The 16,140-nt window shown below is 40.8% G+C and overlaps 1 protein-coding gene across 3 annotated transcripts in view; it reads right to left on the bottom strand.

Moving 5' to 3' along the window:
- Positions 1–16,140, bottom strand: part of QDPR (quinoid dihydropteridine reductase) — a 236,801-nt gene that overhangs the window by 48,925 nt on the left and 171,736 nt on the right. Inside the window, exon 7 of one of the 3 annotated variants that reach the window (XM_058193644.1) lies at positions 15,329–15,702. The exons of 1 other annotated variant lie outside the window; for it this stretch is intronic. In XM_058193644.1, coding sequence (XP_058049627.1) covers positions 15,474–15,702 — 229 coding nt within the window. In that variant the 3' untranslated portion in view covers positions 15,329–15,473. Of the gene's footprint in view, positions 1–15,328; positions 15,703–16,140 lie in introns of those variants that run through there. One more of the 3 variants, XM_058193641.1, reaches the window with a different exon arrangement.

Raw genomic sequence — 16,140 nt, 5'->3', positions numbered from 1 at the left:
AACTGTTCTTGGGGCGTTGCCAAATCAGAAGAAGGCTCCAGAGAATCAGGCCTTGCCGGCCCCTCCTGCTCCCTTTGAGTGGGTGCCAGGGAGGGAGAGGGCTCAAGAGAAGCAGGGCTTGCCAGGTCTTCTCCCTCACTTTCTGAATCATCCGAGTCCAGGAGTCCGGGTCCAGGAACCTGGGTCACAACACTGCCCTTTCCCTTCAACTGGGTAAGGTTTTTTTATTTTTTGGGGGAGCTTTAAAAAAATAGTTTTTTTTTGTTTTTTTTAAAATTTACATTTATATCCCGCCCTTCTCCGAAGACTAAGGGCGGCTTACAGTGTATAAGACAATAGTCTCATTCTATTTGTATATTTTTACAAAGTCAACTTATTGCCCCCCCCCAACAATCTGGGTCCTCATTTTACCTACCTTATAAAGGATGGAAGGCTGAGTCAACCTTGGGCCGGGCTTGAACCTGCAGTAATTGCAGGCTGCTGTGTTTTAATAACAGGCTTCTACAGCCTGAGCTACCACGGCCCCTTAATTAATTGGGTTTTTTTTTTTCATTTGTAGTTTAGGAAGTTTTAAATTTAGCTGCTTTTATCTAAAAATAAAAATGAAATAAATATTTCTGCAGCTTTCTGAGATTTGGTGTGTTTCTGTAGTGTTTCACTCTCATCAGCTAACAAAGCTCCTTTTTTTTCTTTTTGCAGTAGCTGCTGCCTTTAACAGGAAGGATGAAAAGGCAACAGACTTTGATGGGTTTCTTGGCCAAGAAACCAAAACTTGAACAACAACCAGGAGAAGTGGAACAAGAACCATCCCCAGCACCACAAGTGCCACCACCTGAAACCGGACAAAACAGCAAAGCAAGTATAGAGTCACCCGCCGCACCTGAAATCGGAACCATTCTTCCAGACTGCTGGACCATGCAACAGTACAGCTACTTCCAAGAGAAGTATGACGGGTTAGAAGTTTCAAACAAGAAACTAGATTGTAATACTGTGCGAAACATGGTGTTGCAATGGAGAGCGGTATTCATGTAAGCAAAGAGTGGAAACTTTTCAAGATTGAGCCAGCTGGGAAAAACAAGGAAGTGCACCAGACGTCTCTACGGAAGAAAATGAGAGAACATTTTGTATCGAAATCGCACACCATTTGTAGAGACAACGTCAAACAAGCTGAGCAGGAAGCCATAACAAAAGCAAAGGACAAGATTTGTGAAATGCAATTTGCCACCACTTCTAAAATGTTCAAAACTGTTTGCAAGTAAATGATTTTAAAAATTTTATTGATTAGATATGCTCCATTTTCCAGCAATCACATAAAAACTGGATAGAACTTGACGAAATATCTGAAGAATTTGAAATTAACATCATAAGAATTGGTCGTGTTTTTGGGCCAAGATGGACTGCCTGTAGTTTAAGGCCAACCATAGCTGTGTGGCATGCTTATCTTGTGCTACATCAATATTTTCATGCAAATGCAAAATACTTGGGTATGGCTGCCCATCTGGAAAATAAACATTTCTTAAATGATTTGGCGTTGATAGATATTTTGGAAAAAATTTCACTTCTTTCAACTGCACTGCAAGCACGCAACACGGACATAATAAAAGCTGAAAAACTGGTGAGAAGATCAATAAAGGCATTTTAACAAAGGAAAAGGGCCCATACGAAAGAAAAGTTGAAGGACTAATTACCTCAGAAACCTTCAGGAATATAAAGTTCATAGAAAACAATTGATTTGTTGGTCTTCATTGAGAAAGACTCACAAAGTATCATCAAAAAGTTGTGTAAATGACTGATGGACTGTGAGCATTTAAAAACTGGGAACCAACTGCAAATAAATAAACTACAAATAAACCACAAATAAACTACAGTTTCTACAGTTTTTGGTGCCAGAGTACTGGGATGTTGAGGAAATAGTCAGTCCATGGGCAGCAGCTGAAGAACAACTGCACACATTTAGTGACATTTTCAACTACAAAATTGACATCAATGACTACAGAGATTTTGTGGAGAATGTCTTGAAAGATTCAAAGAAGTATGCAATTCCTGACAGTATCAAAAAAGCAAAAGATATTGTCAGAAAAATTGTAGTGAGTTCTGCAGAAGCGGAAAGGGGTTTTTCGAAAATGAACCTGATATGTTCAGAGAGCAGAAGTCGCCTAGCCGTTTCCAATCTAACCAACCTCATGACCATCAGCGTTACTGGACTACCTCTTCCAAAATGGGACCCTATTCCGGCAGTGAAAAAAATGGTTCAGAGAACACCATCGCTCAGCCAATGATCCGCACATCAAGTGCAAGAAAAGTGGAAGTGAGGAGAGTGCCACTGAAATAGCTATGTGGAAACATCTCATAGCTAAAGACGACTAAGTTTTATGTAAGTATGTAAGTACCTCTTTTACTGTTTTTTATACTGTTTTGTGTACCCCTGTTATTCTTAATATGTATTAAATGGCTAAATTTGTCTATCATGATATATTTCCTTGCAGGTCATTATTATCCTTGGTGCATGAAGTGTCGTTGAAGACAACACTTTTATTGCTCTTCTGTAAGTATTTGTGTACCTCTTACTGTTTGGTATATCTCTGTTATTCTTAATACATATTAAATGGCTAAATTTGTCTATCATGGTATATCTCCTTGCAGGTCATTATTATCCTTGGTGCATGAAGCGTCGTTGAAGACAATACTTTTGTTGTTCTTCTGTAAGTATTTGTGTACCTCTTACTGTTTGGTGTACCTTGCTTATTATTTAAGTATTGATTGCATGAAATAATTGGTATATCTTCTTTTTGTAGTTCCACAAAGGACAAAGAAGTGATGTCAACTTGGCCATGCCCACCAGTCACATGACCACCAAGCCATGCCCACACCCGCCAATTAAGCCATGCCCACAGAGCCAGTAGTGAAAATTTTTAGATTTCACCCCTGATTATAATTATTAGAAAAAGGAAAATGTTCAATGCAGATGTCTAAGAATGAAAATTAGCATTCATTTCTACATTTTTAAAATGGTTCCATCCTTTTTTTTTAGTTTGATACTGAACATTTGGCAAATTAATACAATTAAATTAATATTTTAATTAAACTAGTTAAGTTTGTAAAACAAAATTTATGTCACTTAAAACTTCTTAAACCTTCGGGCAGAACATGAAGATGGAGAACATAATCATATCATTCTATAAAACAAGAAGAATATTAGGATATGTTGGAAAAAAATAAACCATTATTTCATGCTTCCCTCATCCTAGATGTCAGGTGAGGAAGGCCGAAGAATATATTAGATCATGATACACCTAAGTTGTAAATCTACTTCCCCACAATACTGCCAATTGTGTAGAAAGCACAGTCCAGCTTTTAGGCCTTACAGAACCTGAGGAAGGTGGCTGTTCCACATTTGAGTTCCTTATGCTAATACATAATGGCAAAGATGTTTCTAGAATATTTATTTATTCACAAATAAAGTTCGTTCAGTGACCGTTTTCTCCAATATTAATTAAGTTGGAATCAGTTTTTGATAAAATTGCTTTAAATAAGAAGGGACTGAAGCTTTGGTTACCTCTTCTTCATCCATTTAAAAATAAATATTGAGCTTTCATCTTTTGTAAAAAAAAATCAAAAAATAAAACTTCTGCTGTAGCTAAAAAAAAAATCAAATGTGTTTTGTCCCCCCCACATTTTTCCTTCAGTGTCTTCTTTAAATCTTCTCAAAATTTAAAAGGTGACAATAATTTTGCAATATTTCAGCTTCCTTAACAAAGGTTCTGCCTATCTATATTTTTCATGACCAACATATTTCTGGAGCTCCTCAAACAGAACAGTTTTCTAAGCAAACACAGATAGGAATGCACTAGAAATCTGTAATAAAAGCCTTCTTTTTTCCATTGGAAGAGAAATGGACAGAAAAATAATAAAAAGAAAAGATATTCTGTTTATATTGCAGGCATAGCAAAGACATTTTTCCCCAGGCAAAATCCTCAAGAGTCATGCCTTCTGCACATTAGACAACTAGTTTAAACGAAGCATATAAAGCAGGTTAGAAAACTGAAGATCTTTATTGAAGAATTACATCTCCCATGGAAGGATGGCTAAGCTAGAGTCTTCAACTCTAGGATAACTTCCAATCTTAAAAGCAAAACTGACATGGACAACATGCGACCTTTCTTTAAATTACCACACCCAATATTTGGGTTTATCTCTGCATAGAACTTACATTTCAGTTTGATGGGTTATCTAAATCATAACTATTTTTTAATAATAAAGTCTGAATTTACTATAATGCATAGTTCCACACAGTAATTTTTATAGGGTTGACCCTAGTTTTGATATTAATTTCCAGTGTAAGTTCAACAGTAACTCTCAGTGCCTTAATACAATTTTTCTCAACCATGATAACTTTAAATTGTATGGAGTAACTCCCAGCATGCTTACTGTGGAATTCTGGGAGCTGAAGTCCACACATTTTAAAGTTGCTAAGTTGACAAACACTGCTTTAATATGTAAGTACATTTAATTATTCACAGCTAATGCATGATAAAGCTATAATATCCATTCATTTTTATATCCACAATTTAGTTATATGTATTTGTTTATTCTTTTTTATACTCTGTCTTATCATATCCATATGGACTTATCTTTGAAGGGCTCAATCAAAACAAACAAAAAGAATGAAATCATGTTGATTCTCAAAAAAAACTGCCCAGAAGTGGCAGTTCCAGAACAAAGGGACACCCTGTAAGCAATTGAGGAAAAACATCTACTCCTAAGAGTAAGGCATTATGTATAGCCCTCATCTCTAGAGATGTCCCACAATGAAAACATGTGAATTTTATCTTTCCTCTTTTGTTACTCAGACAGGAGTGTGTGCAGAGGGTGGGGATGTCAAGAAAGTCAAGTTGGCAGCTATAACCATGCAGCAGAAGGTTTGTTTCTTCTTTATGTGTTATGCATGCACAACACAAGTAAAAAAGGTGTGGTATTTTTATTGCATAGTTGTGGCTGCCATCTGGACTTTTTTGTCCCCTGTGGATGCTCTTGTACTGAAGATCTTGCTCAGGTAAGAAAGATGAACTACCTTATTATGACCTTGACAAACTGGTATCTTTATTGCCAGTTCATGAGCCAAAACATATACACCATTTTATTTTTGTTACTTATCTAATTATTTATCATCAGTGTCTTTACCTTGAATAGGTTTCTAATGTAAAAAAGGCTTCACATCACCCTTTCCCCTTTCACTAAACCTGCAGCAAAGTATTAAAGTTATTACATGTACAGTGTCAGAGTTGCAAGTCATGTGATTTTAATTTTGGTTTTCACTAATTCCATTTATCACATCACAGTAATTCCATTATCTGAACTGTTTCACATTAAATATGAAAAAGCAACATTTGGGCATTTCTGGACAAGGACCATCATCATTACAGCCAATCCTATAAATTAAAGGAGAGAGAACAATCAACTATGAAGTTTGCTACACTATTTGCTAAATTTTATTGAAGATGAAGAAAATTGTTAGTGATCTGAGCTGTCCCTGCAGTAAACAAATTCGACAGGGGACATGACAGACCTTTTGACATTATTTTTCTCTGGTATTAACAATAACAGTAAAGTGATGTAGTGGGCATATCAGAATTTAAAGGACCTGATAATATTATTGGGACTTTCTTATTATAATTTTTTGTTTGTTTGTTGTAAGCTGCCAAGAGTCAAGCAGTATGCAAGTCTAATAAATTATTATGGTAGCACAGTCAGCCAGATATTTAGACTGGATTTTTGTCTATAAAGTCCTTCCAAAAAGTTGGGATAGGCATATGTTGTTTGAGGTTATTAATGATATATGGGAGGATGTAAACTATTCCAAGTAAACCTGCCTTTTGTGATTGACCAATGATGATTTTTGTCAATGCCAAGAGTATTCAGGTGATGTGCCTCGCTGTGTGGTCCTCCCTTAATGTGGGGAAAGGGAAACTGCTGAGATTGCTGTTGCTAAACAATTCAGTCAAGGGACAGTATGTTTTATTACTGCATTGCTTAGCAATAGAAATTGTTGTAGTAACCTGAGGACTAGATGTAGTCAATAAAATAAAGCTAAATGTCCTCCTTAATTTTTTTATTATTATGAAGTCCACAGTTTGAGAATATTTAGACATACTTGATCACTTCAAAAACACTCTGTCAACTTGCTGGTTACTCTAACCCTGAGTTAATTTAAAGATATAAGACCTAATAAGTGGTGGGATTCTGCCAGTTCTACCTAGTTCAGGCAAACCAGTAGCTGGGGCTGCAGAAGGCTCTGCCCACCCACCCAGACATCATCACATCCTTTTTTAATGCTCTGTGCATGCACAGAAGGTCCTGCATGTGTGCAGGTGGTACGTGTGGAGGTGGTTGCTCACATTTGCAAACTGGTAGATAAGTCAATACCAGCCTTGGCCGCAAGCCCCGGTCAAGTCGATTCTTGGGCCAGTCCACCCAGCCTTCTTGCTGCCCGGAAAACTCTGGTTGAGTGCTGACTCCTGGGCTGGCCTAGGCTGCCACCGCTGCGCTGCCCCCCCTACCGTCCCCGGGCTTGCTTGGCTAGTTCCGCCGCATCTCCATCACATGCGGCACTCACGGCCTAGCTAACTAGCTGCCCCCCCCCATCCCTGGGCTTGCCTATCTTGCTTCGCTGCCAGTGGCTCCATTTTCGCACTTCCTGGAGCTTCCCATTTGCCTCTGAATGCTGGCTGAGAAGCTGCATGGCCATGCTAGCTGGGAGAATGCTCTCTCCCCCCTGGCCAGGAACCGCACGGTCATGCAGTTCCCTGCCACGGGGGAGAGTGCATGGGCACCGTCTCCTTGCAGAAGGTCCCGGTGCTGTGAGATGTCACATGACCAGTTAGCCACGCCCACCTAGCCATGCCCACAGAACCGGTTGTTAAATTATTTGAATCCCACCACTGGAACTAATCCTTATTGTTGGAATGACTTGCAAATTTAGCCTATCAGTTAGGATATGGTGACTTCTGGCCACATCCTATTTCCTGAACTGTATAAGTAGAACAGTCTTTGGAAATCCTAATTATATCTTATAAATTTTCCCCTTCCCTCCCTTTTTCCCTTTTGCTCAATTGTTGGCAAGGTATTAATGTCACATAGTGTTATTTTTAAGTACTGGAATCTCTAGATCAGATCTGAAAATAGAATCTGCTCATGGCTGGTTTCATAAAAAGCAAAAGATTGTGTCCTTCTGGACTACTCAGTCAAGTAGTTCCAGGCAGTTTTCCTAAGGTTCCATAAATCCTAGCAGAAGATATACAAGTACCATGCTGTCTTCAGAAATTTTGTGATGATTGCACATCAACTTACAATTTTGAATTTTAAAATTTATCTATGTGGTCACTATGAATCGAAAATGACTTGATGGAACATAATCAATTTTTAGGGTTCATATTCTTTTGAAGTTTATTCATATCACATGGGAGTTGACATCTGGGCAAAGGAACCTGGTGCTTACCTGAAGGTTCTTTTTGGGTGCACTGCGTGAGAGTCCAAGCAGTGGGTTTAATCTCATCTGATTGGCCAGAGAGTGAGTTAAAATTTGCATCCTCCTTTGGAGCTCCAGTTTGTTAATGAGATCTGGATCTGGAGAGGATGATACCTGTAATAAGAAAAAGACACTTGCTCCCAGACCCTGGACCTGTCAAAAGGAAAAGGGAAGGGTTAGACTCTCATGCAGCGCACCCAGAAAGAACCTTCAGGTAAGCACAAGGTTCCTTCTCTAGTGCGCTACCTAGCGTGTCCAAGCAGTGGGATATACCCAAGCTAAGTATCCCTAGGGTGGGAAATGGAAGAGTCCAGGGTCCTCTCAGTTGGAAGAACCTGCTGTAACACTCTCTGCCCAAAGGCCGCCTCAACCAAAGCAAACTTGTCAATTTTATAATTGTGGATAAAGTGAGAGGGCGAAGTCCAGGTAGCCGCCTACAGATCTCAAGGATTGAAGCCTGAGCTGCAGAAGTTGCTGCACTCCTCATTGAATGGGCTGTGATGTGAGATGGTCAGGGCCTGGCCTTCTGGTCGTAGGCCATAGATATGCAGGCCTTGAACCAGCAACTGATGGTGGAAGGGGACAATTTAGTGCCCAAGGAGCTAGGCTGAAAAGAGATGAATAATGATTCAGTTAATCAAAAAGAGGCAGTCCGGTCAATGTATTTGCGCAGAGCCCTGCGTACATCTAGGGAATGGCAGAGTCATTCTCTGGGATGTGTGGGACGTAGACAAAAATCCAGGAGAATGACCTCCTGGGCCCTATATAACCAGGAGTTGATTTTAGGCACAAATGTGGGATCCAGCTAGAGAACCACCCTGTCGGGATAAAAGATACAGAGTTCCTTATGGACTGATAGTGCTGCTAATTCTGAGACTCTCCTAGCAGACGTTATAGCTACGAGAAAATGACCTTGAAAGTCATCAGCTTAAGGCTGGTAGTGCCCATGGGCTCAAACAGAGGAGAGGTGAGGGCTTGTAATGCAAGTGAAAGATTCCAAGATGGATATCTGTGTACTGGTGGAGGGTGTAGGTTGGATGCTTCCTTCAGGAAGCTATGTACTCTGGGATGGCGAGCAAGGGAGTCACCTCCAGTCCCAGGGAGTGCCAGGGCAGCAAGTTGTGTGCGAAGGGTGTTGACCACTAACCCATCCTGAAGGAATTGCAGGATGGGTTAGTCTAACCCATCCTGAAGGAATTGCAGGATGTGTGGCATGGTTGCTGATGTTGGATCGATGTGTTGTCAGAGACACCAGCAGCAGAAGTCGGCCCATGTTGCATCATAGATACAGGACTTCGATGGACGATGAGATGCCAAAATGGTGGTAATTACACTGTTCCAGAGAAACAGTCCTTCTGTAAGGTCTCCCGTTCAAGTGCCAGATGGCCAAATGGATGTACTATGGCCCCCTGGCACAGGGAGATCCTGTCTGGAGGAATCCTCCATGGTGGGGAGACTGAGAGATTCACAAGGTCCGTGAACCAAGATCGATGGGGCCAGTGAGGTGCCATAAGAAGGACTTCTGCACCCATCTCTAGGAACTTCCTGATGACTCTTGATAAGAGTGGGGTCAAAGGTAAGGCATATAATAGGCCCTGGAGCCACTGGCATCTGAGGGCGTTGGTGCCTTCAGCTCCTGGTGTCTGGAACTGGGTGTAGAACCATGAAAGATGCACATCGAATGGACTTGCAAAGAGATCCATTACTGGAAGACCGAATCTGTCCACGATTTGTTGAAAGAGATGTGGGTGAAACTGCCATTCTGTGTGATTGATGGTTGTCCAACTCAACCAATCCGCCTGGGTGTTGGCCACACCAGAGATGTGGCTCACCTGTAGCAATAGGAAGTGCTTCTCTGCCCACAATCCCAGCACTTCTGCTTCCTTCATCAGCACTTTGGAGTGCGTTCTTCCCTGGCAGTTTATGTGTCCCTTGGTTGTGACGTTGTCCGTCAACAACAGCACATGATGACCTGACAATTGGGTTTTGAAATGACATCACGCCAGGTGTGCAGCTCTCAGTTCTAGCCAGTTGATGTCATTGGGGAGATCGATTGATGACCAATGACCCTGGGTTATCTGGGATTGCAGATGGGCACCCCAGCTGAACAGGCTGGCGTCCGTGGTCAAAATGAGACAGGGATGTTCCCTGAAGGAGCTCCCTTTTTCTTTTTTCTTTTTTTTTTTAAACAAGTTTTTTTAAACAAAACAAAACAAAACATACAAATCTTTGTTGAAGAAGATATCAGTCGGGTACATACTCAAACATGATTCAAATTTCATCCTCTCATTATATCATTTATCCAATATTTTCCCCTTTTCAAATTTGTGATAGCCCTTTTCTTTTAAAACCTTTATTCCATCCCTTTATCCTGGAAAATGTTTAATCAACTCTAATTACCATGCTTTTTGTTCCATTTATTGTCCCTCTAATATTAATCAAAGACCTATAACCAAAAACCCATCAAAAATCCCTTTCCAATAAAAATCGACGTAAAAAGGAACAAACTTAAATTTAAAAAAAAGTTAAAAAAAGTAAGAGTCTCCCTATCCTAAAAAATAACAACAAAATAAAGTTCTCTTCTATCTTTGGCCTAACCGAAAGTAGAAAGGTAAAAACAGTATCTCATTTCTCACACATTATTCATATTCAAATATTCTAATTACAAGCTTTATCTTCAAATTTTCAATTCAACTAAGTGTGGTCCAAAAACTGTATTTTCATAACTTATTAAATTCCTTATTCGCCCCCATCCTCCTCATGTGCTCAAAAGGTGTATTTTCTTAACTATCAGATTTATGTATAATTCTTAAAGGTCAACCATCTAAGTGCTTTATTATTTCTTAGAATGCCCTGAAATCACAAAGGCATTCCCCTCTTAAACATCATCTTCTACCTTTAAATATCATACTTTAATGATTATTTGGTATTATTTTCTAACTATCAGATTTGTGTATAATTCTCAAAGGTCCACCATCTAAGTGCTTTATTATTTCTTAGAATGCCCTGAAATCACAAAGGCATTTCGTTCTTAAACATCGTCTTCTACCTTTAAATATTGTACTTTAATAATTATTTAGTATCATTTTCTATATTATTTTTAATATTGTCAATCTTAAAGGTCAACCCTCTAAATACAAAAGTCTTCCCTTGAAGATATTCTGAAATCACAAAGGCATTGCTCAAACTGCATGTGCTCAAAAATGTATTTTCTTAACTATCAGATTTATCTATAATTCTTAAATATCAACTATCTAAGTGCTTTATTATGTCTTTGGAATGCCCTGAAATCACAAAGGTATCCCCCTCTTAAACATCATCTTTTACCTTTAAGTATCATACACATAACATAACATAACATAAAATAACATAACATTAGTTGGAAGGGACCCTGGAGGTCTTCTAGTCCAACCTCCTGCCCAGGCAGGAAACCCTACACCATTTTAGACAAATGGCTATCCAACATTTTCTTTAAAAACTCTAATACTTACTCTAATTACTCTAATAATTGTTTAATATCATTTTCTATCTTGTTCTTATTATTATCCATCTTAGAGGTCAAACATCTAGGTATAAAAGTCTTTTCTTGGGGATCTAAGTCTTTAGGTATCAGTCTTTATATTACAATTACAATCCACAATTGTCATCAAATCCTTTGTTTCAATTTATTTCAATTCTTCTGCATTTCTCTTTCTACCTTTAGATGTTAGTCTTTACACTGCAGTTAGAGTCCACGGTTAACAAACAGTCCTTTTTAAGGTCAAATCCTTTGTTCCTGCTTTCCTTCTTCTGCCTTTAGATGTCAACCTTTAATACTATAGTTGTAATCCACAATTAGCAAAATCTCCATTTTGAAGCCAAAGTCCTTTGTTCCAATTTGTTTCAATTTCTTATCCTTCACAAGTAGTTACCATAATCTTTTGTGGTCAAAATTTATGAAAAATATAGGGGTGAAGACAAAGTCAGTTGAAATCCATTTTTAAAGTCCTGAACAAATCTGTTTTTTCCCTTTCTTTTCCTTTCCATTTTAAAGCCAAAGTCCTTTGTCTCAATTTGTTTCAATTTCTTGTCTCCTTTCCATCTCACAAATCAGTTAAAGCCAAAATCCTTTGTTTCAATTTATTATTGCTTCTGCAATTCTTCTTCTACTTTCAGATGTCAGTCTTTATACTGTAGTTTAGCAAAATAGCCAAGAAGCCATTTTAAAGCCAAATTTCCTTTGTTTCAAGTTGTTGCAATTTATAACTTTCTTTCAGTCCCGTGATTAGTTACATTGTAATCCTTTATAGTCAAATTGTGCAAAGTGGGGTGGGGGAGATAAAGTCAATCAAAGTCCATTTTTTAAAGTTTTAAAATCATAATCAATTCCAATTTTTATGTCTTCTTTTCCCTTCCACCCCCTCTTCTTAGTTATAGTTGTTAAAGTAATCAATTAGGACTTTAAAGTTCTCCAGAGTCAATTATAGTTGAATTATTAATTTTCTCCAGTTCAATTAGAATTCTTAGGATAGGTTCCAAACCTTCTTTCCCAGGTTTTAAGTATCCTTAGTTATTTCCTTTCACTTTCATTTCCTTTTTCAATTAGCCGCTATTCAAAGTTTTTTGTAAAACGTTTATTGGCAAACTTGTCTTTCCCTGCCTTTCTGTGAGCTGATGATCACTCACCCGGCTTCGACATCTTTTTCAATAGTTGTGCTTTTTCTCCTGCCCGAATCTTGTGGACGTCTCCTGCTTCGGGGCAGCTGGTGTCAGCTGCCATTCCTCCCCAGTGGGTCAGGGGGGAAATGACCAGGGCTGAGGGGAGTTTGCTGCCTCCCTGCTTGCCCCGGCAGCTCCCCCAATCTTCGCTGCCCCTTCAAGGCAGCTATGGTCCATGATGGATCCCCTTTCCAGGGGGAATCTCAGCGCTCACCCTGGAGCTATCGGGGTGAGCAACCGTTCTGCCACGACGCTGGCCACGCCTCCCAAGGAGTTCCCTTTTTCTATGGCTCATGATGTCCACCACTCCAAGGATTTGCATACCATTGGAGACACCCGAATCTGTGTGGTGGAGCTGCTGAGGCTGGCTTTTTGGCTAGGTAAAAGAAGCTACTGGAGGGGATGAGAGTGAAGTCTCGTCCAGGGCACAATGGCTAGGCAAGAGATCATTTTGCTCAGTAGTTGAGATAGGAGCAGCACAGGGACACGTGGACGGGATCTGACTTGTCGTACAGTGGTGCGGATGCTGGACAGATGCTCCTTGGAGAGAAATACAAAGAAGGTCTGAGTGTTGATCCGTGCTCCCAGATGGACCAGGGAGTTGGAGGGAGTCAGATGACTTTTTCCCCAATTCACAGTGAACCTGTGATCTTGAAGGGTCTGAATAGTGAGTTGGAGGTCCAGAAGTGCTTGATGATGGGATGATGATATGTTCAAGATGTCATCGAGATAGCACAGTAGACAAATGGATTGTGCCTCAGATGTGCCGCCACCACATCTAGAAGTGTCGTGAACATCCTTGGGGCAGAGGACAGTCCGAAGGGCATTGCCCGGAAAGTGAGGCCCCGCATAACAAAACCGGAGATATCTCCGGTGCACTGGTCTGATGGGCATGTGGAAATAGGCCTCCCAGAGATCTATAGATGTTAATCGATCCCCCTGTCATATGCAGCCCAGAATGGTGTGCAGGGAGTGCATTTTGAAGTGCTTGTATTTTATATGCAGGTTGAGCTTCTTTAAATCCAGTATGGCCCTGCTGCCTACCAACTTCTTTTGTACCAGAAAAAGAATAGAATAGAAGCTGAATCCTTGATATTGAAGGGGCACTGGTTCGATTGCTTGAATGGACAAGAGGTGCTGGATTTCGGCTTCCATTAGAGAACTTTTGGTGGCCTCTCTGGGCACTGAGCATTGGATGAACCTTCTGGGAGGTTCAGAATTGAACTCCAAGGTAAGACCAAATGACATGGTCTGTAAAACCTAGGCGTCGGTGGTTGTTCCTTGCTAGGCGGAGGCAAACCGGTGCAAGCGACCACCAATGGAGTCTGCCTCGGGACAGTCACTTGGTTCAGTGGTAAGGACAGTGGCCAGTATCTCGAAAGGGACATCTGATCTGCGATTGACGAAAGCGGTCCCGAAATGGCTGCCTGTCCAGTGATCTGTCCACGGGCTGAGGAAAGGATCTTTGGTAGCCCAGATTCTGGAATTCTTGTGCAGAAGCTCGAAAGGATTGCCTGAGGAAAGGAAAGTTGGACCGTCTATCCGTCTGCTGGTATACTTGTGGAAGCACCTTCTTTTTGTCCTTTCGTTCTACCAGGACAGGGTCCAAGGCCTCTCCAAAGAGACAGCCTCCTCTGAATGGTGCAGCTGCCAGTTGTCATTTGGACTTCATGTCCGCTTGCCAATGTCTGAGCCATAGAAGGCATTGGAAGGTGATATTTGACGCCAGGGCCCGAGAGGCAAATTTAGCAGATGAGAGGGTAGCATCTGCAGAATATTCAGCTGCCGCTATCAATTTGTTTATGTCCTGATTCAGATGAATGTCCTCTGGTGGTGCAAGGGATTGCATTTGCCTAAGCCAGATGAGGGATGTTCTGGCAAAAAAAGACGCTGCCATGGCAGACCGTATGGCCCAGGCAGCTGCATGATGGGTCTTGCGGGTAGCAACTTCAGCCCTGCAATCCTCGGCTTTTAAACCATCAATGGAATCTGAAGGGAGGATATTGGGTGAGGCCAAACTCGCCATAGGAGTATCTATGGTGGGCAATTTCAGAAGATCTTCCAGTTTCTGCTCCACTGTATACATCTTCCTGTCCATGTGACTGGGATTGGCAATGGATCCTGGATGGTTCCATTAGTGTTGGATAATGTCAATGAAAAGTTGAGGTGAGGGAATGGCTTCCTGTTCCGTGACTGGTTCAGTAAAAAGGAAGGCTGTGGCATCTGGAGGATCCAAAGACTCCCCCTGCTGTCCAATAAGGGCCCCCATGTTAGCCATAGTTTTGGCTTTATACAATAAAGAAGGGAACAGATCATGACGAAACAGACCTGCGGTAGCCAGTTTTTCAGACATGGTCCTCTCATCGTCTGAGAGATTGTAATCAGTCATTTCGTTCTCACAAAGATAGGACATGTCTGAATGTTGGGAAATGGACGGAGAATAAGACTCTGACCTTTCTTCACCACCTGCATGGCCCAAATCTGTATTGGGTTGTGAGTGAGGTTCCCTCGGTTGAGGTGGATGGAAAATGCCTTGTTGCATGAGGACAGCATTGATGCTCTTTGAAATGGTCTAGGTTATCATGTCACACATTTCTTGTGACAGGGAAGAGCCTGCGCCTCCTTCTGGATGGAGCTCCGCCACGGTAGGCGTAAATGTGGCAGAAGCATGGGAGGATCTGTGGTGTTGTAAGGGTCCTGCATCAGATGGGTGTGACCCAGAGGGAGGAGCTGGGTTCAATTCCTGCATGTCCTACGTGTCAGGTGATGCATTAGGTGACCAACCAGCTTGTTCAGGTTTTATGGTCCGGTCCTTGCCTGAAGATTTTCTGCTAGGTTTGAAGAGATGGCAAACTCTCGCTTTGCTCTGCCCTTTTCTGGGCTATAGTAAACTGCTTTTCCAAGGCAGATTGATGCCTTTGAGCATCCTTCTCTGATGCAGCTTAAGTAGTGGCTGTCAGCTTGCCTCCGATCACTGTTTAAGAAAATAAAGACCCAACTCCATCATTTTGAAGAGATTGGTAATTTTTACTAAACATGTCAGATTGCAAACAAAGCTAAGCCAGAACTGAAAGTATATTAAAAACACAGACGTCATATCCTCTCCTGAACCCTCCTCCCACTAGAGTTCAAACAGTCATAATCCAATGTCGTCTTCCTCCTTGGCCACGTGTAGTTTCACTTCTGATATTCTCCCTCTGTCAATCTTCTGGATGGAATGCAAAACAGGCAACTCCCATTACGCGCTAAATCAGCTCAAACGTCTATTTGAAAGACTATCTCCCCACCACACATGCAATGTAAGCCAAATGCTGGCAATAGTACAAACCTCCCCACTCCTCCATAAATCATGTAAGACATTCAGTAAGAAGAAAACCTTTAACGAAGTAATAAAATAGTAAAACAGTCTAGTAGGTGAAATACACTTAAAATAAAGTGGAGGCTGACATTCGGCCCTCCTTCGAAAAAGGACGTTAATCCTGGAAAAGAAAAGAGAAATGTTAGGGTTTATGAGGATATTTGTCATATTTATTTTATTTTATTTATTTTTATTTATTTGATTTTTATACCGTCCTTCTCCCGAAGGACTCAGGGCGGTGTACAGGCAGAATAAAACGAACAATACAAAATACAATTAAAACGGAATTTTAAAAACTTATTTAAATAGCCTGAAAATTTAAAAATTTACCATACACTAAAAAAACCCTTTTAAAATTAATAAAATTTAACATTTAAAATTCAATTTAAGCCAGCCCCGCGCGGATAAAAAGGTGTGTCTTCAGTTCGCGGCGGAAAGTCCGAAGGTCAGGTATTTGGCATAAACCTGGGGGAAGCTCGTTCCAGAGTGTGGGAGCCCCCACAGAGAAGGCCCTTCCCCTGGGGGCCGCCAGCCGACATTGTTTGGCGGACGGCACCCT

Source organism: Ahaetulla prasina, chromosome 8, assembly GCF_028640845.1.
Source record: "Ahaetulla prasina isolate Xishuangbanna chromosome 8, ASM2864084v1, whole genome shotgun sequence".
Classification (NCBI taxonomy): domain Eukaryota; kingdom Metazoa; phylum Chordata; class Lepidosauria; order Squamata; family Colubridae; genus Ahaetulla; species Ahaetulla prasina.
Note: the sequence above shows the minus strand (reverse complement) of the source record. Positions and strands in the feature narration are given on the sequence as shown.